The sequence below is a fragment of the Triturus cristatus genome, chromosome 9 (assembly GCF_964204655.1).
Source record: "Triturus cristatus chromosome 9, aTriCri1.1, whole genome shotgun sequence".
Classification (NCBI taxonomy): Eukaryota; Metazoa; Chordata; class Amphibia; order Caudata; family Salamandridae; genus Triturus; species Triturus cristatus.
This window is the reverse complement of record NC_140592.1, coordinates 311,921,218-311,943,787: the sequence shown is the minus strand read 5'-3', so window position 1 is coordinate 311,943,787 and position 22,570 is coordinate 311,921,218. Positions and strand designations below refer to the sequence as shown.

The following is a 22,570-nucleotide window of genomic DNA, read 5'->3' as shown; positions in this document are numbered from 1 at the left end:
GATAAATAAGCTACTGTATATAGTGTGTTTACCATGGAATGAACGGAATTTTATTTTTGTATATGCAAAGGTTTTGATTAATCATGCATAATAAATATTACTCAATATTACTCATTACTGAGACAAACTTCCTTTAATGATAAGTCTTTCTAAAATCAATCCGGGCTTGTTTCAGACATGATAGTTGACATTAAGCACCTCAAAACCTCTGAATCAAAGTATGATACATTTCCAAAACCTCATCAGATCGCCTGGACGTTCTCATCATGATGCTGTAGTCCATACACATATTTAATGCCTCATCTCCCCTCCATTTCCTAGTCAAAGGCATCTCTCACTTGAGAAGAAAAACAGACTTAAACCAAAACACTTGTTATTCAAAGAAAAACTCTGAAACAAATTTATTGTCTGTAAACTCTGGGTTAATACATCTTTAGCATCTGCCAAAAATTTTAAATATAGCAACTTCGTATATTGCAGAATGAACATCACATTCAAGGGGAAATGGAGAGGTGGTAAAGTGCTTTCTTTTCATGGCTATGCCCAGTGGAAGAACGAAAAATACACTGGTGTTGCCAGTTGTGATGTGATCTCTGAACTTAATACTTGATGTTGGTGTTAACAAGGGCAGGCATCTAGGTTCCTACATAATAGCCCAACTTAAAATCTCAGATCCAACATAGGAAGAGGTCACAAGAGGCTAATAAAAGTCAAAGCGCCTACTTCCACCGATAAGTTGTAGTGCCTTGTATTGGCAGTATCCATCATCTTCTGATACTGCCGTCTCTGGAGTGTGGTTCTAGAATATTGTCAAAATATCATCGGGCATAAATATTGCATCCGAAATATTATCTACAAAAATATCACTCCACAGGAGTGAATAATAGAAAAGCTACACCTAATGGGACGATATTTTTGTAACAATATTTAGGACACAATAACTATGTCAGACTACATTTCTGTATATAATATTCTGACACAAACGTCTTTGGTCGTGTTGTTCACTTGTGCATTTATCTCTGTTCTACAAGTGGAAGAACGAGAATGATCTTGTATGCACCTCAAACACTTTTAGTGGTGCTTTGGACTAACGCAACAGCGGTCTATGCACATGTGACTGGGCCTACAGCAGCTACTTTACTGGCTCACATCAACGGAGTGAGCCGGCAAGCCAGAATTCGTCAGTCGTGACTCTTGTTCTCCTCACTCTTCAATGTGGGACTTGCTCTGGGAACTCCAGTGCGAACCTCAAACTACTGCTGTAAAACTGACCTTGTATTTTCACTGAGCCCTCCTGCCTTCTACCCCGATATCTTCCGTTGTCCTGCTTCATCATTCACTGTTGCTACAGTGCCCAATGCGTTCGACTTCTGTCAACGCTCTTGCATCTCCTGTTCATATTCCTGCCCATTACCCCGCTGAATTAGACACTCTTTCCACTCCTGCTGTATCACTGCCGTTTAGTGCTGCCTTTTCTTTTTATCTCAGACTCCAGTTATGTATTGGCCACTGATATGCACAGTATTGGCTCGCTTTCTCCTCGAGTACCTTTGTTCCCTAAATTCATATGCCATAGCAGCCTTAGGTTTTCTCTGGAACTTTTTTTCACTTTGCCTTCATTAGTAGCAAGCAGGAAGTATTGGGGGAGAGGGGGGCAAATTTCCCACTTAAAAACGAAACCTTTCAGCCATTTCAGACATCTCAAGCTCTGAGTCAAAACTCAAGAGTGCTTCATACCTGAGACGAACGTCAAAGGCTGAAGGAGCTATGCTGGTTGAAAGTAGGGTCCTGGTGTCTCAGTTCTATAATGGCCCATGGGAACACATCATATATCATACGTTCCTGAAGATTTCCATCCTATGCCTCATTGACTGGTTCTTAGGCTCAGGACATCTCAAGTGCCTTCGAAAACAACATTTAAAATCCAAAACAAAAACGGTGCTTGTACCTACTCAAAAAGCCTTTGATGTTTTTTTTCTGGGCACCCATTTATTTAGACAATGAGAGAGGTCTCCCACGCGTAAGCTGTTATCAGAGTAGAACAGTCATTTCTTCTGTGAGATTTTAGCGCACCCATCTCCTCCACTGAGAGTGATAGCACCTGCCCCCTACTGAACGGGCCCAGAAACGGCTAAGGCATACAGGGACTTTGTTTTCAAAACACACATGTTATGCACCCCCTGTAATGAAGAAACAATCCCTCTCAGATTAACACTGTAGAAAACTTGGACTTTAAAAGAAACCTCCAGAGCAGAACACAATAAATAAGAAGATTTGTGGGATGTGTGGAAGCCAAGCACCCAATCATTAGCCACAAAGCGGAAATTATAAGCATAGCAGTTCACAGACTGTGTTGTTCATCTCAGCTAGTCCTTTTGCAAGCCACTTTCTGTATCAATGGGATTTGTGTTCTCCTGGGTCTGTTCTGGCTTGGCTTTTGCTGGGCTTCCATCCCCTTTGGTGGGGTTCTTTGCCTCTGCAGCAGGATTTCCACTGCTGCTTCCATCGCTCTCCACGGCCGGAGTACAAGCACCAGCTCCCTGCGCCTCAGCTTCACATTTAGCATCGATAGCCATGTGCTCCCGCTGTACCAGCTCTTCCAGCTCCTTCTGCATTCAAGAAGGAAAAAACATAGAGTGACTCACAACAAAGGAGCAAGATGAAAAGGGTCACTGGGAATATGAACAACTCATTTAAAGGGCATCTATGTATGTGAATGATATAGTTGTCTAGTGCTGGGATTCTGTTTACAATTTAAAAGCGGGTCTGGCTGAAGCGTGCCAGAATATGTACGGACTGCAAACACCTTCTATTTTTTTTTGCTTCTTCCAGAGGTTGGCCAAGAATTTGAAAGATAGGACATGGCAATGCTCCTGCTGGCATTGAGCTGGACAGCTTAGTGTAATTCGACCTGAGAAGCTGCAGGTCCTTTTCTGTGCACCATCCACTAGACAAAAAATGTACTTACCGGTTTAACCAAAGATTCTTCACCTATTGTATATTCCCCAGGCGTTAGACTGGATCCTGAAACGTTTCACGCACTAACCCTGAGTGCCGGTAGTTGGGGTTGTGCAGCTCCGTGCTGATGTTCTTCTCTTGAAGTGACCTGCAAAACCACATATTGTCACCACTCGCATGCACTTAGGCAATTACTTTCTAGGCAGTCCATGCCCCAGACACAGAGCCCAACAGCAAATTACTTTGATCAGTGTGCAGATCACTACACTTGTGACCTTTTTAAGTGGAAAAGATCCTAGTTCACAGAATGGGATGATGGGAGGGTTGGTGAGAAATCTGCGGTTACAGTATCTACCAGATAGAAAGTTATTGGAGGGAAGTAAATTGTTCTTCTGATAGATCCTGCTAACCACAGATTCCTTACAGGGGAGGAGGAGCAAAGAACGCCTGTAGGATGATGTTTTCTTAAACACACAAAGCAGTCACCACTTTCGGAAGAATGGAAGCTCAGATTGTCAGGACTAGATTGTCTGGGAAGAAAGAAGTGTATGGCGGGTTGATGGAGAGGGCTTGTAGCTCACTCTCAAGCTGCACCAATGCTATGGCTATGAGGAACACTGTCCTGGTGGTGAAAAGCCTTTGTGGGTAGTTGTGTAGCGGTTCAAAAGGATGATACACCAGGAAGGTGAGGACCAAGATTAGGTCCCACTGGGGCATAATAAAGAGAGAGGGTGGTAAGGAATATGCTACTTACCAGTATGCATCTGTTCTTGGCATGTAGAGCTGCAGAGTTGTACACTTAGCATAGATCGCCATCTGGTGTTGGGCCCGGATGTTTGCAGTTTGTTTTTGTTCTTTGGACAGTCTTTGGAAGTCACGAGTTCAGTGACTCTTCCTTCGGTCCGTACTGCGCATGGGCTTCGGCTCCATCCTCAGATTGTTTTTCGCCAACAGGGAAATGATGGAGCGTAGTAATAACAGTGAGAAACCCATGTGTGTTGTATCTAAATAAGATGGACTGGAACGGATACAGGTAGCCGGCGAGGCGGGTGGGCGTGTACAACTCTGCAGCTCTACATGCCAAGAACAGATGCATACTGGTAAGTAGCATATTCCGTTCGAGGCATATGAGCTGCAGATTGTACACTTAGCATAGATTATTTAGCAGTACCCAACCTTAGCGGCGACCACCGGTATCCGTTGCAGCGGTTTGAAAAAGTGTCTTTAGTACAGCCTGGCCCACACTAGCTTGCTGCTTGGAATGCACATCTACACAGTAATGTTTTGTGAAGGTGTGCGGTGTTGACCATGGGGCTGCTTTGCAGATGTCATCTAAGGGTATGTTCCCTAGAAAAGCCATAGAAGCCCCTAACTTTCTAGTAGAGTGGGCTTTAGGTGGAACAGATAATGTTCTTTTTGCCTTTTGATAGCAAATTTGTATACACTTTACAATCCACCTAGCTATCCCTGATTTAGAGATGGGGTTGCCTTTATGTGGTGGAGAGAAGGAAACAAACAATTGTTTAGTCTTCCTGAAAGGTTGCGTTCTTTGTATGTAGTACAGCAAAGCCCTCTTAACATCAAGTGTGTGTAAGGCCCTTTCTGCAACAGATTGAGGTTGCGAGAAAAAGACAGGTAATTCCACCGAATGATTGAGATGGAAGGGGGAAATGACCTTGGGCAGAAACTTCGGATTTGTACGAAGTATGACCTTGCTGTGATGTATTTGTAGGAAGGGTTCCTGTATAGTGAACGCTTGTATTTCACCAACCCTTCTAAGGGAAGTGATAGCTACGAGGAAAGCTGTTTTCCAGGTGAGGAACTGTAGCTCACATTTATGCATTGGTTCGAAGGGTGGACCCATTAGCCGTGTAAGAACTACATTTAGATTCCACACAGGGGAAGGTGGTGCCCTGGGAGGAATTACTCGTTTAAGGCCTTCCATAAAGGCTTTAATAGCGGGCACTCTGAACAGTGATAAATGCTGTCTGTTTTGTAGATAAGCAGCAATCGCTGCTAGGTGTAGGCGTATGGATGAATATGCCAGGTTACACCTGTGAAGATGGAGCAGATAGCATATGATGTGCTGTATGGATGCATCTAAAGGGTTGATTGTATTGTTACAGCAGTAAATTACAAATCTTTTCCACTTTGCGGCATAGCATGCTCTAGTGGTAGGACGTCTGGCTTCCATGATAATGTTCATGCAATCAGGGGGAAGGTTAAGGTATCCAAATTCTAAGATTTCAGGAGCCAGATCGCAAGGTTGAGCTGAGCTGGGTCCGGGTGCCTGATTTCTCCATGGTTCTGGGTTAGGAGGCATGGGGACAGGTGCAGTTTTTGATGTGGTACCACCGATAGCTGTAGTAGTGTGGTGTACCACGGCTGCCTGGCCCATGTTGGGGCTACCAGAATGATTGTGAGGGAGTGCTGCTGTAGCTTCCTTACCACTAACGGAATTAGTGGGAGAGGTGGAAAGGCGTATGCAAATCTGCCTGACCAGTTCATCCATATCGCATTGCCTTTGGACAATGGGTGTGGGTATCTGGCGGCGAAGCTTGGGCATTTTTTGTTTTCGTGGGTGGCGAAGAGGTCTAACTGAGGATGCCCCCACTTTTGGAAGAATGGGCGAAGAACCTGTGGATGCAGTTCCCATTCATGTAGTTGTTGCGTTTGTCTGCTGAGCAGATCTGCCATGGTGTTTTGTACGCCTGGAACATGCTGTGCCAGGAGAAAGATGTTTTGAGGAATTGCCCATCTCCATATGCTCTGGGCTAAGCGGGAGAGCTGGGGAGAGTGTGTCCCCCCTGTTTTTGGATATAATACATTGCAGTCATATTGTCTGTGCGAATGAGGACTGCTTTGGCCGAAATCTGTTTTTGAAAAGATTTTAGGGCTAGAAAGATCGCCAAGAGCTCCAGATGGTTGATGTGGAGCGACTTTTGCTGTGGCGTCCATAGACCCTGCATTGTGAGGTGTAAGAGGTGCGCTCCCCAGCCGGAGAGTGATGCGCCCGCTGTTAGAATCACCTGAGGAACCGGGTCCAGGAACGGCCGCCCTTTGGAAAGGTTTGTGGTGTTCCACCACTGCAGAGAGTGATGGGTGCGGCCGTCCACCAACACCAGATCCGTCAGCTGACCCTGGGCCTGGTTCCACTGTCGTGCTAGGCACTCTTGGAGTGGACGCATGTGGAGTCTTGCATGGGGTACTATGAAAATGCAAGATGCCATCATTCCTATGAGCTTCATAAACACTCTTGCTGGAAGAGAGTGTTGAGGAAGGAATGTTTTGCGCAAGGCTTGTATGCTTGCGATTCTGGCTGAGTTTGGATAGGCAATACCTTTGGAGGTGTCTATAGTGGCCCAGAGATATTGCTTTGTGTGAGATGGTAGGAGGTGGGACTTTTGGTAGTTCACCGTGAAGCCTAGCCGGTGGAGCAGTTGAATGGTACTGTTGGTATGTTGCACACATTGGTTGTAGGACGCAGCTTTTATGAGCCAGTCGTCCAAGTAAGGGAAGACGTGAATATGTTGACGTCTGAGGTGTGCTGCTACAACTGCTAGGCACTTGGTAAACACCCGTGGTGCGGTGGTGACCCCGAAGGGGAGAACTGTGAACTGGTAATGTTGGCCGTCCACCACAAACCTGAGGTACTTCCTGTGAGAAGGGTGTATTGGAATGTGAAAGTATGCGTCTTTCAGATCCAAGGTAGTAAGAAAGTCTCCCTGAGAAAGGAGCGGGAGGACTTGTTGTAGGGTGACCATGTGGAAATGGTCTGAATGTATGTATGCATTTAGAGGCCGGAGGTCCAGAATGGGCCTCAGGGTCCCGTCTTTCTTTGGTATTAGGAAATACAGAGAGTAGACCCCTAGATTTTGCTGATTGACGGGGACCTGCTCTATAGCGTGTTTTTGGAGGAGGGAGAGCACCTCCTGTTTGAGCAGTGTGGAATGTTCTTGAGACATTGGACAGTGCCTTGGTGGGATATTGGGTGGGGTAGATGTTAGCTCGAGACAGTACCCTGACCGAATAATTTGGGTCACCCATTTGTCCGATGTTATGGACTCCCATGCGTGGATAAAGTTTTGTAGTCTGCCCCCGACCGGAGTGGGATGGTCTGGGGGGAGCGAAGGGAAGTCATTGTGCGGGCGGGGTGGCAGAACGGGTGGTGTTAGTTTTGCCCCTGCCCTTATTGTTGTTGCCTCTGTAACCACCCCTTTGGTAGCCCTTTGAAAAGGTATTTTGAGGAGGGGACTTGTAGGAGGTAGAGGCGCTATCGGTGGAGTAGCCTCTGCCTGTGCTACGAAAGGATGAGCGTCGAAAGGAGCGTTTAGGGGCCTGTGATTGTAGTGCCCCCATAGACTTTGCTGTGTCTGTGTCCTTTTTCATCTTTTCTAATGCTTCGTCCACCTTTGGCCCAAAGAGAGTTTGTTGGTCAAAGGGGTGATTTAGTATGGACGCCTGGACTTCAGGATTGAACCCTGAGATCCTGAGCCAGGCATGACGACGAAGCAGGACACTAGTATTTATGGCTCTAGAAGCAGTGTCAGCTGCATTGAGGGCACACTTAATGGAGGTGTTAGTAATTAGTTTACCCTCCTGTATCAGGTCATGAGCCTTGCGTTTGTGTTTTTCGGGGAGGTGCTGCATAAGAGCCTCAAGCTCGTCGTAGTGTGCTCTGTCATAGCGCGCAAGTAGCGCTTGTGTATTTGCAATGCGCCACATGTTTGCAGCTTGGGAGGCGGTGCGTTTGCCAGACGCGTCTAGAAGTTTGGATTCCTTATCTGGCGGTGGGGCTTCTCCTGAGGACTGGGAGTTAGCCCGCTTTCTAGCTGTGGACACAACTAGGGAATCTAAGGGAGCAGGGCCCTTAATGTATGCAGGGTCTGTGGGTGCCGCCTTGTACTTTTTTTCTATTCTAGGGTTCAATACCCTGGCCCTGACAGGGTCTTTGAACACCTCTGCAGCATGCTTGGTGACACCTTTAAGCATGGGCAAGATAGATGTGGACTTGTCCTGAATGTCAAATGTGTCCAGTAGGAAGTCTTCTTCCACTGGTTCACTATGCATTTCCACCCCATGGTAGTGTGCTGCTCTGTGCACTAAGTGGTGAAACCCTAAGGAGTCCTCTGGAGGAGACGGCCTGGATGGGTATAGGTCGTCCTGAGGCATATCCGGTATGTCAGGGTTTTGGTAGTCTTCCCATGGGTCTGGGGTCCCCGGTGGAGTGGGGTCCATTGGGGCGTCCGCCGGGTCATAATCTGGATCCCCGTAATCCGGATCTGGGGACGGGGTCGGGGAGTGATGAGGTAAGGGTGGCGGAGACCTGGGAGGTGGAGGAGGTGGAGGAGGCGGAGGAGGAGGTAGTGGGGAGGGCACTCTGAGAGGAGAAGTAGCAGAGTCCTTCCGCTTGGGCGGTGGAGGAGGAGCCGGTGTGTCAAGACGTCTTTTCTTGACAACTAAAGTCAATAGCCCAGTCTTTGGATCTTTAAATAGAGTCTTTTGCAAAGGGTCTGGTGTAAAGAGGTCCAGTGGCGCCGAATCGTCCGCTGGCGCCGATGTTTTCAGAGCCGAGGGTTTCGATGGTTTCTGTGCATCATGCTTTTTTGGAACCTCCGGTTTTTTCGGCGTCGAAGGAGTTTTCGGCGCCGGAGCGTCGGTGCCGACAGATTTGTGTTTGTGTTTTGTCGGCACCGAGAGTCCAGGCTTCGGCACCGGTGGCTTCGGAGTCGAGCTGGGTATCACTTTCTTCGGTGCCGGATGGTGTTTTTCGGCACCAGGCGTCGGCTGGCTCGAGCCCGAGCTGCCGTGAGACTTCTGAGGCTTCGACACCGGGCCCGAAGGTGGGGTGATAGAAGCTGTGTGCTTGGTTTTACCCAGGCCTGCAGGCGAGGGTGTAACCTGAGTCTCTTTGGTTTTGGGCACGGGGGTGGGAGGGGGTACAGTACTCATGACCCGCTGCGCCGGTGTGATGTCCTCCAGGTCGGAGTCGTCGGCCTCGGAAGCGCTGATGACGTCGTCCTCCTGCTCGGTGTGTAGTTGCCCCGAAGCTCCGGCGTCATCTCCGAAGATGTCCGGTGGAGCTGCGGTCGATGAGTGCGCCATGGTGCGTCGAGCTCTTCGATCCCGGATAGTCGATCGAAAAGACTTACAGGCGGGGCAGTCTCTAGCCTCGTGTTCTGGAGAGAGGCAAAGATTACACACCTGATGGAGGTCGGTGTGGGGAAATTTAGACCCACATTTTGGGCACTTTTTGAACGGAGTCCTTTCCATCGGCCGGGACCGGAGTCGAGGAGGGCCCGAAGGCCGGTGCCGATGTACGGAATGGAGAAAAGTGCCGCTTCGAGAGATGAAGATAGATGAAGAAACTCGAAGAACGAGGATTTTCTGTCGAGGCTGGAACCGTAGAAGTTCGAAGCCGGAGCACGAAGTATCACATCCGAGCCCGATGGCGGAAAAAAACAATCTGAGGATGGAGCCGAAGCCCATGCGCAGTACGGACCGAAGGAGGAGTCACCGAACTCGTGACTTCCAAAGACTGTCCAAAGAACAAAAACAAACTGCAAACATCCGGGCCCAACACCAGATGGCGATCTATGCTAAGTGTACAATCTGCAGCTCATATTCCTCGAACCAAATGTTTCAAATCCTTTTAAAAAAACATCACATCGAGTGATTTCAACTAAAAAAAGCTTATCCGGCAACCATAAAAATGCTAAGAGAGTTTACAGGCAACATTTAAGTGTTGTCCACAAAATGGTGTTTGGGTCTGTGTACTGTCACTGTTAAAGCTCAGATAAAGGTCCCTAAAGCTGCCCTACAACAAACAAGATATTTTTGGGGTTGCCTCAACGTTTTGTGGCATGCTTCATCATAGGCGGCCCCCCACACTGAAGTAGGACAGTGCCCCTTCCGTGGACTCAACATGAAGGAAGTTCTAAAATAAAATTATTTTAAACAGGACAATGCAGGGGTCCAGGTGTGTTTTGAAAATATCTAAGGGTATACCCAAAAGTATCCTTTTATTCATGGGTACCCTTAATATGATTACAATAATCACAGGAAGGCATTGAGGCAGCAAAGGTGTAAAACAGGACAAAGGCCTTCCTTCTTCTTCGGCACCTGAAAATAGTGAGGGTAACAATCAAAGCTTACTTCTGATATCGGCACACTCTCTAGGGCTCCTTTGGCCAGAACAGCCTGCACTTCCTGCTGCAAAACAGGAGAGATGGTCGTCCATCAGCCGGTCTGAGGATAGTGGAAGGTGCAGCAGGTGGCAAGAAACAGTAGAGTGAAACTCCACTTGACAATCTGTATGGCCCACTAGTCTGAAGGTTTTGCCTGCCAACATCGCAGAAAATGTCAGATCCTGCCTCCGTCAGGGTGGCTGTTTGCCACGAAGGATCTACTAATGAGTTTTGGGCCTGCTTCATTGGGAGGGGTGGAAGACTGTGCTGCAGAGTACCCCTGTTGTCCACACGGTCTGTGGGTGCTGCAGCCTAGGCCATGAAAAGGCTGAGCAGTTTGCTGGGAAGGCTGAACTTGATGGCGATATTGGAAACCCACTACCATAGCCACAGAGGGGGCAAAACTGTTGGTCTAACTGATGTGGCAGAGAGGACAGGCCCAAGGAGCGGGCTGAGGCCTGACTATTCACAAAGCACTCAAAAGGCCTTATCATCAAAAAGGAAAAAGCCATCAAAAGGCATGTCCATTAGCATGAACTGGACGCTGCTAGAGAAGTACATGGTCTTCATCCAGGCGTGTATCATGAGAGCAACACCGGTGCTAATTGCCCTGCCTAGGCAATCTACGATGTCCAGGCCACAGAGGATAGAAAATGTTGCCGCACCACAGCCATCCTGAATAGCCTATGTAAAGACAAGCCGCAAATCGAGAGGGATGCCTGGCAAGACTTGTGCAATGGAGTCCGAGGGCATAACACCATAAAATGAAGCTGGTACTAACAGAACCTAGTGCCAAACTGGTTGATGAAAACATGCGCTTCCCAAAGGTTTGAATGCGCTTTTATTCCTTGTCCGGAGGTATGGTAGGGAATACATTAGAGCTGACCCTGCTTATTGAGGCCTGCATGACTAGGCTCTCTGGTGATGGAAGCTGAGCCAAGAAGTACGGCTTGACGATGACGCCATGCTAGCTGCCTTTTCACTCGAGGCCCAGAACAGTTTCCCACCAGCCCCAAGTAGCGAACCTGTGAGGGCTTTGCTAAAGAGAAGCAGAAGCTCAGTATTTGTTTGTCCAGACTGAAGTATCTCTGTGAGGACATGCCTCTGTAGTAAGTAACTAGAGGTCAAGAATCTCGGCTGCCCCTCGCATGACCATGATGAAGAAGGCACCATCTTCTGCGAAACTAAGTCGGTGCTTGGGAAGGTGTCTAGACCACAGGTATTCTGCAGGTCCTCATACTTATTGTTATCCATGTATAGTTGGGCAAATTCATATCCAGCATCATATGCGTCGTGGTCAGAGTCAATTCCAAATAAAGAATGAAGAGTTTGGGCTGGCCCATTTTTGAGACAGGGTCAAAGTATCAGAATCTAACAGGTTGCCCAACAGCTACTGCCAAAGGTGTTCATGGCGCAGCCTCTGTCGAAGTGGCTCCGACTCTGAGGCTAGGTTGAGATTCATCATCAATGCTCCAGGGTCTGGCATGGGCCAGGGAGCCTAAATCGGAGGCGGGGCCTACAGCGAGTCCAGAGGGCCCTGCTGCCACCAAATGCGAACCCAGCAGACACAAGGAGATGATGGACGGAGCGCTGAAACTTTTCAGACACTCACCCCCAGTCAAGGATCTGGTTTGAATCCATCAACCTTCTTTAGCTCGCTTTGCCACCCCAGTTCAGACACAGCTATATGCAAATCAGTCTTGACCCTGTGCTTCATGGGAAAATTCCAGCCTGAACTGCCAAGCCATGTCTTCCCTGGACCGGAAACAAGCATCTTAGTACCGGTTTCGGGCTAAAAGCCCTCATCAGCCAGGCTAGCTTAAATACAGTGGCAAACTGAGATAGGGACTCACATCTGGGCATGCCCTGCCAACTTAGGGCAAACAAAGCAAACACAAGAAGATGATGGACGGAGCGCTTAAACTTTTCAGACACTCACCCCCAATCACAGATCTGGGTTGAATCTATCATCAGTCTATAGCTCCCTTCGCCACCCCAATTCAGGCACAGCTATATGCAAATCAGTCTTCACCCTGTGCCTCATGGAAACAGTCCAGCCCGAACTGCCAGCGGAATCCCAGGTGGAGGCCCTCATGGTTCCCCGATGTCCGGAGGTGCACCAGAGGGAGCCGAGCTGATAAAGTGCCAAAGAGCTGTGGCACTGCTTCGTGGAATTCTTTGATGTGCTGCAGCCTCTCTGGTGGGTCTGGAAATTTGCCTCAGGACAAGGGTCGGAACCAGCTCTAACATGGAATGGCTTCGGGAGCAAGACTGGGAAGGCACGTTTAGGCCCTGGCGCCTTCTCTAGAGTTCAAGAGTGGCAGGAAGGGAACAAGTCTTGGTTGGACTTTTTATGTTTTTATTTCCACTTACCTTAAGACTTTGACAGTGACAATGATCGGCCACGAGAATAGGTTTGAGAGCAAGAACAGAACCTTCTCTACACTCGGTCACAGCGAGGAGCCTTTTGGTGTTGGGAGGTGTAGAGCTTTACCTCGTGGTCCCATATGGCCTTGCAATTTATCAAGACGTAGTCGCTGCAGGCCTTGGAGTCGTGTTCCGACCCCAGGCACTTCAAGCAAACCTGATGGGGGTCTGTCACAGACATTTGCCTGTGACGCTCCCTAAAAGGTTTAAATCCTGTATTCTTGGGGGGTAACATCTTCCCTTGCAGACTAGATTTAAAAGGAATTTTGATTTAAAAAGTCTTATAGAGTCCAGGGCTAGCTCTGGATCTCCATCTGGTGGTGAAGTTCTGCAAATTACTTCTTGAGTGGGACAACGTCGGTGGGAGCCGCACATCACCTACTGGAGCACACGGGGTACTGCTTGAAAAGTTTCCATATCCAGACATACGTCTTGGAATATTCAAAAGGTGAGAAATGTGCGGTTAGATGTATCTATCAGAAACTGCACACACAATCTACTGCTCTCATATTAAATTCCCATTTCACTCTGGTACCAATTCTGGCATGTGCTCTATATACCAACGCCTTAGGTGCTGAGGGTAGCACTAAGCCCTTTTTGGATAGCTGTGGCAGTTAGAGTACAGTACTGATAGAACCTTTTACCACAAAAGATATTCAGGCCAGATTTCTGACCCCGGGTCGCAGAGATATATAGTGTTTCTCATTTGTACAAAAGCACAAGATACCCAAAGCCATCAACCGAGCTGAGGCTTACAACAATAGTTAATTGTGTTTCGATCATACATCAACTAGCTCATAAAGAAAACTATAATTTAAAAAATGGGTATGAAGGAAAAAGAAAGCTATGTATTTCTGAAATGTGTCCAAGAATATGGGTCTATGGATAGGATTATTTGTAACACACTAACAATTTTGGATTACCCATAACATCAGGTGATTCTGACTGTTTTTTTGAAATGTGTTTTTTGTGCACATCAACTTATAACATATGCCAAAAATATAAAGAAATTCGATTTATAATTAAAAATGTTTTAGCATTAAGCATGCATTGCCTGCACTTCTCATAATAAAAACAGTAGCTCATATGTATGGGTGCACCTAGCGAACAGGAAAGTTAAAACTCAATAACTTGACCTTCTGAAGAGAAGAAATGTTTTGACCAGATACACAATTTTTTGATGGTGATAGTGGTTTGCTGCATTTGGGCGCGGGGTCTGCCTGCATCCATATAAAACCCAGACATTTCTGAGAACTAGAGACCAGGAAGAGTCTAGAGTGGCTTGGCTTGTGAGTATCCAAGCATGTCTTCTCACCCCGAATGCCTTCCAAACATCAAACTTTCAGAATTTCCTCACATTTCTGTGAGGGAACATTCTGTGATCTATGTGGCATGACTAAAGTCCTACCACCCAGCATTCGCATGCTTCAATCATTAAAGAACTGTACATTACTTATGTGGGTTGACCTATTGCTCGCAAGAGCAAAGGCACAAAAAACACCATAGAAATGTCAATAATTTTGCTTTAAATTAAGACTAAATCTTGGGATTTGTGTAACTGCAGTATGAGGACCTAGGGATCGGCCAGGAAGCAGGGAAACCTATCAACCACAGACTTTTCTAAAAACTAGACAACCATGGGAGACCAGGATGGTGTGGCTTGATAGTCCCACTACTGTTTCCTAGCCAGAATTCCCGGCAAATATCAGACTCATTGAAACCACAGAATTTCCCCACATTTCTGTGAGATGAAGTACCTGCATCTAATGGGTATGACAAAAGTCCTATCACTCAACGTTCACACACTACTGCCAATAAAAGCCATACCCTATTTGTATGGGTGGGCCTATCGCCCAGGACAACCAGGGCCCAAAATATTTTATGGGAACATCAAGATTTTTGCTTTAAGCTACAATCATTCTTAGGGTGTGGGTAGCTGCAGTTTTTGCGCCCCAGATCAGCTAGCACCAAGGAAAACTTACCAACCACAGACATTTCTGAAAACAAGACAGTGGTGTGGGTGGCTTACACGGGCCCCACTACTTTTCCTACCCAGAATTCCCTACAAACATCATACTTTGGTAAAAGCACATCACCATACTTTCTGCGAGGGAAAGTGATGGAATTTGGAGGGAACAACAAAAGTTCTACTACCCAGGATTCCCACACTTGGCATGATAAAAATAGAACCGCACTTGTATATTTAGGCCTATCACCGGGCACAGGAAAGGCCCAAATATACAATGTCGAAATAAAGATGATTTTGCTCTGACATACCCACATTTCTGGAATGTGGCTATTTACTGTATATGGGTCGACCAGCACAAAGGGAAATCTAGCAACTCAAAAAATGTCTGAAATATAAACCCACCGCATTTTCTTACAAGAATATTCTGCAATGCATTGGTGAAAAAACTAAATGTCCATGTGACAGAAAACAGAGGAACTTCCAGCCAATAGCAAAGTATCTCCATCCTGCATTGCCCCATTTCTCACCAAAAAAGTACCCTACATTTGTAGGTGGACTTATTGTACTCGACAGGAACAGGCCAAAACAGGGACTGTGTGAGATCAATGTCGTCTCTCCATTGTTACATATTTTCTCTCTCTCTCTCTTTTCTAGGAAGATGTGTGGGATTGCAGGAAGGTAAGATGTGAGCCAGTGGATCAAAGTTTCTGAGATTTCTTTTACATATTTGGGGGGGAAGAACAACTCACTTACCTTTGATAATGCTACTTCTGGGGAATACTCTATCTAACCACAGATTCCTCATCTTTTGAATTTCACCAGGCACCAGACTGGATCCGGAACATTTTTAATAGCAATTGTTCCTACTCACCAGCACTAGAGAGGGAACTAACAACAACATATCCAACTGTTTGGCCTACAGAGGGTCAACCTGATGGTCTCCGCACCAGGTCACAAACTTCGCCCAATAACCTGAATAAATATATTTGGTAGAGTGGCACCTAAACGCTAGACTCCAATCCACTACTTCAGAAAGCAATTAAAATTTGTTTACTTCGTGCTGCTCAATCTCCACAAGCGTCAAGGTGTAGGTTGTGGAGATTCTAATGCAGTGCCACGCCCTGGTGCTGAGGCAAGCGGTCCACCTGAAGCGGTAGCCAGTTTGGAGGCAAATGTTCAGACTCAGAAGATCTTGGTAATTCAAAAAAGGAGCTACAGAGGGATCATATGCCAGATCGCCCTCCACTCACTATTCATATAAACAACAAGGATCTGGCACAGCAAAGCACTCTTTGATTAAGCTACGATTGGGAAGAGGAAAGATATTATTATCATTAACCTCACTCCCCTGATTAATATCTTGGTATGACCCAATCCAGCGTGCCTATTTCAAAAAATTAAGAAAAGACAGACATAGTCAAGAGAGTGAACAGTCAGTACTAAAAGAAATTTAATTAACACATACCACCATCTTCCACTATGTGTATGTGAAAAAATGTGTAAGAAAAGAGAAAGTATCTCACGTGCGCACCACCAGAGGAGCTACTGGCAGGTTCTCACCAGCTTGCCCACGTTTGTTTCATCATTGATAACTTTCTCAAAACAAAAATGATGTGTCCACTGAAGAGGAAAGGAAAAATAAAGAAACAAATGTCCCCCGTGAAGCAGAAAAGACCAAGAAGGTCTCAAGAGAGTAAAAAAAGGGGAAATGGACTGACAGGTGTTATTCTCCTTTATTCCAACCTGAAAGTCTATCCCAAGTATAAAAACACAGCATGTTGTGAACCTTTTTAATGACGGCCAACATGTTTCATTGCCATAATCTTTTGTGGCAAATTCATCAGGGCTAACGAGGTCACCAGTCACCTCCCTGGACAAACAACATGAAAAAATAGACTGACAGACACAAATAAAAGAAAGAGGTTCAGTTTAAAAGGGGGATATACCCATCTACAGGCTCACTTGAAAGAGAATTAACTCATTACGGTAAAGGTAAAAAATACTCTTGTAGCATCATCCAATATTTACCTAATGGGAGTTATGGGCACACATACCAGCTCCCACCAAGTCAAGGGAATTGTATCGTCTACAGTTTTCTTCCCCTATGAAAGCACTTGCGTTGCTAGTGCTTGCATCTGTGGAAAAATGTACGACAACGATTACCAACCCACCCCGAGTTTAGCACATGTGCTGATATATTCAGTCTTGTGTCAACAAGGTGGACCTACGTAGGGACCACTCCCGAGTGTTCTAGATGGTCTCCCAACGATATAGTCTCACATGCCCATGAATATTGCACATTAATCAGATTTATCATCTTTTACATTCTCAATAAACGTGAAACTGAAGACACTGTACTACACTTCAACTCTAACATTTATGACGCTCAGCCGATCATGCGTACACCACTCATTTTATATGTACGCGTACCCAACTGGTTTTCAGATCAACCTAGCATACTAAATCATATCCCACAATTATCTTATGGAAAGTAGCTTCAACACCTAAAAAAGAAGGACACCCTCCCCGTTCCGTAGCTGGCATCACATCTCTAATGTTCAATCTATAATATCGTGTTCCTTCGACATTCTATATTAAACGAGCTGGACCTAACATCGTCCGTACTTTCTCTGATTCTTGTATCCCTTTTGAGCATAACGCTCTTGCCCCACATACTCTTACCGCACTCTCGCAGTTCCGGGCGGCAACTCAACCCTGCAGCAACTCTGCCGGTCGACGTGCACCCATTAAAAACATCAGCCAGACTCTCTTCTCGCGAGAGCTCCCGTCACACGACAGGAACTCTTTGTATCGTCATGTGTCACCAAGACGGGGGCCATCTTTGAATAGTGAACAGATGCGACAGAATGCTTGATATGTCATAGCACTAGTGCAGCTCATCAACAACATATTTTAATAGCGACACTGACGTGCAGACAATTTCATAGAGACACCTTTCTTATTAAAACATAACAACTGCCACTCGTTATTTTCTACTCATAACTTCAAGATAGCGAAAAACTGTACAACAGTGTCTAGCCATCTTTACAATTACTACAAGCCACACGCCAACACTCACATTTTCTTTGTCTTTGTTATTTCATATTTTCAGACAGAACACTGGATACGTCCAGTGGAACGTGAAAGAAGGCGCATCTGTCCGATTAAATATCAGTGTTCATTAGTAGTTCAATCCTAGGGTCTGCCACACCCAGGAACAGAATGCCATACACACAGCTCGTCCACATGACACTTGCAACCATGATGACAAAAAAGAGGCTCCCCACATTACTGCAAACATTATGCGGGGGGCAGGAGTCTCCGCTACCAATCCAGATCCAAATCAGCACAGCCAGCCTCATGCCAGACAGACACCTCAAGGCGGATATTGTGCCTGTAAGTCAAAATTCATCTACTGATCCTATTCCACTCAATCTGGTCATTAAGGCCGAGTGTGTCCGCCTTCTCAGAGAAAATCCAGCGCGCTTCCTTCACAGCGAGTTTCTTCTCTATACTGCTTACATCACCCACTACCTTTTCCACAACCACCCATTTTAATGACTTGTGATTGTGTGACTGATCTCTGTAGTGTTGGACCAAACGGGTTGTTAGTTTGCCTGCCTTGATTGTACTGAGATGCTCTTGTATTCGCACCTTCACTTTCCTAGATGTTAGACCTATATAATGTAGACCACAGGGGCAGGTGAGTCTATAAATCACATTTGATGTGTTACAGTTACTAAACTGGCGGAGGAACCATGTTCTCCCATTTAGCAACTGGATTTCTAAGGTCTTCTCAGTTAATTCACAGACCGAGCAACCCCCACACGGGAAGTGGCCCGGGGGAATAGTTGTATTCACATTACTCTGCACTGGTCTGGTATGGACCAATCTATCCTTCAAGTTCTGCGTTCGTTTGAACGCAAATCTCGGTTGCGGCATTTGAAACTCACTCGTGGATAATAATGACCAGTGTTTCCTAATTGCTTGCCGAATCTTGGTCGACAGAGGGTCAAAAGTAAGAACCACCGGCATACAGTCCCTGGATTCCTTGCGATTTCTTTCAAGGAGTGTCTCTCGGGGTGTATAATGAGCCCTCTTACGAGCTCTGGTCACAATTTTCTTAGGATAGGCTCGCTGGATAAGTCTCTCACTAAGAACCTCAGATTGTTGCAAAAACTCAGATGTTGAAGAGCAATTCCTGCGATACCTGAGAAACTGGCCAACCGGAAGGTTATCCCTTAAGGCCCTCGGGTGGAACGATTGGTAGTGCAACAGGGAATTTTTGTCAGTCGCTTTATGATGCACAGTTGTGTTAAGTTTGTTATTGGTCACACCAATATCTAGATCAAGGTAGGTTGCACTATCATTACTTATCTGCCACGTAAACTTCAGACATTCGTCCCTAGTGTTTAACCAGTCCAGAAACTCACACAATAAGTCATGTGAACCTGACCATATACACAAAACATCATCAATGTACCTCTTCCAGAGGCCAATATGCCTCTGGAAGGGATTGGAAGGCTGGTACAGGTGATGTTCCTCAAACTGGCCTACATAAATGCAGGCCAGACTGGGCGCAAAAGTTGCGCCCATTGAAGTACCCGAGACTTGCAAAAACAGGTCATCTTTATAGCAAAAATAGTTCCGGGTCAAGGCTAACTCCACACACTGCATCACAAAAGATTGTGGGGTATCATAAAACCATTCTTGAGCCCCAAGAGCCCGAGCTGCTGCCACCAGCGTCGCCTCCTGGGGTATACTGGTGTACAAAGACTCTATGTCAATAGTGACCAACAACTCCTGGGAAGAGTCAAAATCCATGTCCTCAATGATATTCAAAATGTCCGTAGTATCCTGGACATACGACAATTGTCGAATCACCGATTCTCTCAGAAAGAAATCCGCAAATTGCGAGAGCGGTTCCAAAACAGAAGAAATACCCGAAACGATTGGGCGCCCTGGCGGGGGCCGCTGGGCCTTGTGAATTTTAGGTAAAATGTAAAACGCTGGTGTTCTAGGTTTTACATTAATGAGAAAATCGGCCTCTTTGGCCGTGATCCACTTATTCTCTCGTGCCTGTGCCACCAAGGTTGTAATGGTGCTAAGCAGGTCTGCCGCAGGATCCCTCGCAAGTGGTTGATAATTCTTCCTCTCGCGTAACAACCTGGAAATCTCGGCTTCATAATCACAAGTATTCATCAATACTACAGCCCCGCCTTTATCGGCACATTTGATGGTAACCGCTACATTGTCTTGTAAGGACTTAACTGCCTGCCACTCACTTTTGCTCATATTATTGAAGGAGTTTTGCTGATAAGATTCCTCCAACAGATTGATCTCGTTCAACACCTTGTGTTCAAAAACCAACACCTCCGGGCCCACCTAGCTTAATCAAAGAGTGCTTTGCTGTGCCAGAGCCTTGTTGTTTATCAGAAGATCTTGGTACCAAACTCTCCTAGTCCAAATAAGGGATATCCGGATAATCTGAGGCCATTTTTCCTGATCTTCTTCAGAACTCGAGGCAGGACAGACAGTAATGGAAGGAATACAGGAGATCTGTATCCCATTGCAAGCAGACTGCATCTTCCCAGGAACCTATTGGCAGAAACTCCAGAGTGTAATTATCATGACACTGTGCGTTTTGGGTAGTGCTGAAAAGTTCCAACCAAGGTACCCTCGACTGAGCAAAGAGGCCTTGAACCACCTCCAGATGAAGGCACTATTTGTGGTCCACTAGTTGACATCAGCTGTCCATGTCTATCCTGCTGTTCAGCAAGCCCACGAAATGTTTGGCTGTTAAAGAGATCCCTGAAAGGTCCAGCCACGTCCAGAGATGCAGTGCCTTCTGGTACAGGATTACCCTATGCTGACCTCCTTGCTGCAGTACTGCATGGTGTGTGTGTGTTCCTGTTAAGACTTGAACGGCTTTCCCTTGGTGGACTGGAGGAAGGCATTAAGAGATAACTAAATGGCACAAATCCAGAAGGTTTATGTGGAGCTTCTGCTCCGATGTAGACCAAAGTCCCCTGATCTCCACCTTTGCCATATAACCGCCCAAACCAAAGGCAATGCATGCTGCCATCTCCCATGGAAAGTGAGAGGAAATTGGATGTTTTTAGGCATAGGGTAAGTCTGGCGCCTCAATGTACGCTTCCGTGTAACCCTCATTCCCCGTTGATAGTCACCAAATGTACGGATCACTTGCATGAAGCCGCAGCATGTCGGTCCTCTGTTTCCCTTGACGCGTCTAAGTTCACTGTCGCATACCTTGCTGCATACGCTTCACTCTCTTTGGTAGCGCCTCTTGTGCTCGTTGATAATTCACTTATTTAACATTAGACCATAGGGCAGTGTATATTGCGAGTACGGTAAAGATACATCATTTATCTCTCCGGCACGACACTCCAGTGTTTTTCACTTTTAGCCCGCCCACAGCGTGACTGTCGGGACAACTGGGGCAACACGCCCCTCCCCTCACTTATTATCGAGGTGTTACCGCTTCACCTACGCTGGTATTGCCACATTAGTCCGGTACTTATCCACAATCCAAGTCCACGGGACCATTTGTGAGCACGGTTAATATTTATCACCCATCCGGTACGGCACGCTTAGTCTGTCTATAGCATAACTCACGGAACACCCACGGCATAATGCCCCTCTCCTCACTCATCTTCGAGGTACTCCCGTTTTAATATCCCCCTCTACTAGCACAAGCGCGGCACTAGAGGCAGGCGGGATATCGTCACCCTGCCCGTGGTGAACAACTAATACTGTTACACCCTTTGTTTTGACATGAACCATTATTGTCGATACACTGGTCTGTTTTGATGTGAGTATTTAATGCAGACACAGACCAGAGGCATACAAGTTGACAGCTCACATCCACATGGTCTCAGTATATATATATGTGCTTTATCATGTTGTGTCTCAACTTACAGTGTCATGTTGTTTTTGGTGCTATGTTTCATTTACTCCCGGTCATGTAGTATACCCGTGCAAGTGGTCGGGTCGTCTTCCCTCATCTATGAGGCTCTCCATCCAACCTTTAGGAGGTAAGAATTTTTTCCTCCCCCCTGACAACGTCACCTCCCCCTTGTGTGTGGAGTTATCTTTCACCTTAGTCATGTCACTTGAGTCATATCATGCTGTTAACTTTTTCATGTCATGTTTTAAACTTTTTCATGTCATGTTTTTAATGTTCACCTAGCGTTAGTTCAACAGATATATCTTATCTGTTCTCCTATCCTACAGTTACTATACGAGACCGTCCTTTCTGGCCCTCTCTGGGTGATATACTGGCCTCTTATATAGCTGATTAGTCCACCTCTACGAGTTTCTGATGGTATCCATATCCCTTTCTTTTTCTTTTTTGGCCCTTTCTATTGAGGTGGAATGCCATATCAAGAACCATAGACTTAGGATCTTGACTTTAAGAAAGGGAGCTTTCCTCCCTTGACTGACAAACAGCGGTCATCTCAATTTGGTCCTGACGAAGTGTTGCTTTACTCTAGAGCACTAGACACGAAACATGTTGACCTAACCAACAAAAGGCTACTCGAATACCCTCATTTATTACACGTAGCCGCACTGTTTTTAATAAAGTCCCATCCTTGAACATTAATAAAGTGAACTAACAAGGACAGGGGCCTGTTTTAAACCACATTCTGCACCCTTTAGAAGACAATGTTTCTCCTATAGCCCCACACACCTCACTCACCAAACGGCGTTCTCAGATCAAAAGATCTCTGACAAAGATGCCACCAGGCCCGTCGGACATTGCAGCGCCGGTCCGACGAGGAGCGCCCAATGATGAAGCATGACACCCTAACAGGTGTGTGAGGGCATTACGATCTGAATTTGCAGATCCCCCTAGATACCATCTTTAATAGTGTAGAAAGTCATTGTAACTCTCTACTTAGGCCCGTAGAGAGGAACTGTTCCCCCTTTTTGATATCAACATAGTTTTCATATATGCAGGTCTTTCTGGATACAACAATGTACTGAGATCAACAGAAGCGACACCACC

At 46.2% G+C, this 22,570-nt stretch overlaps 1 protein-coding gene across 2 annotated transcripts in view; it reads right to left on the bottom strand.

Moving 5' to 3' along the window:
• Positions 1–370: 370 nt before the first annotated feature.
• The window catches only part of SIRT2 (sirtuin 2), a 226,239-nt gene continuing 204,039 nt past the window's right edge, over positions 371–22,570 (bottom strand). For both annotated transcript variants that reach the window (XM_085624999.1, XM_085625000.1), the window contains one exon: positions 371–2,609. In XM_085624999.1, coding sequence (XP_085481125.1) covers positions 2,367–2,609 — 243 coding nt within the window. In that variant the 3' untranslated portion in view covers positions 371–2,366. The remainder of the gene's footprint in view (positions 2,610–22,570) is intronic.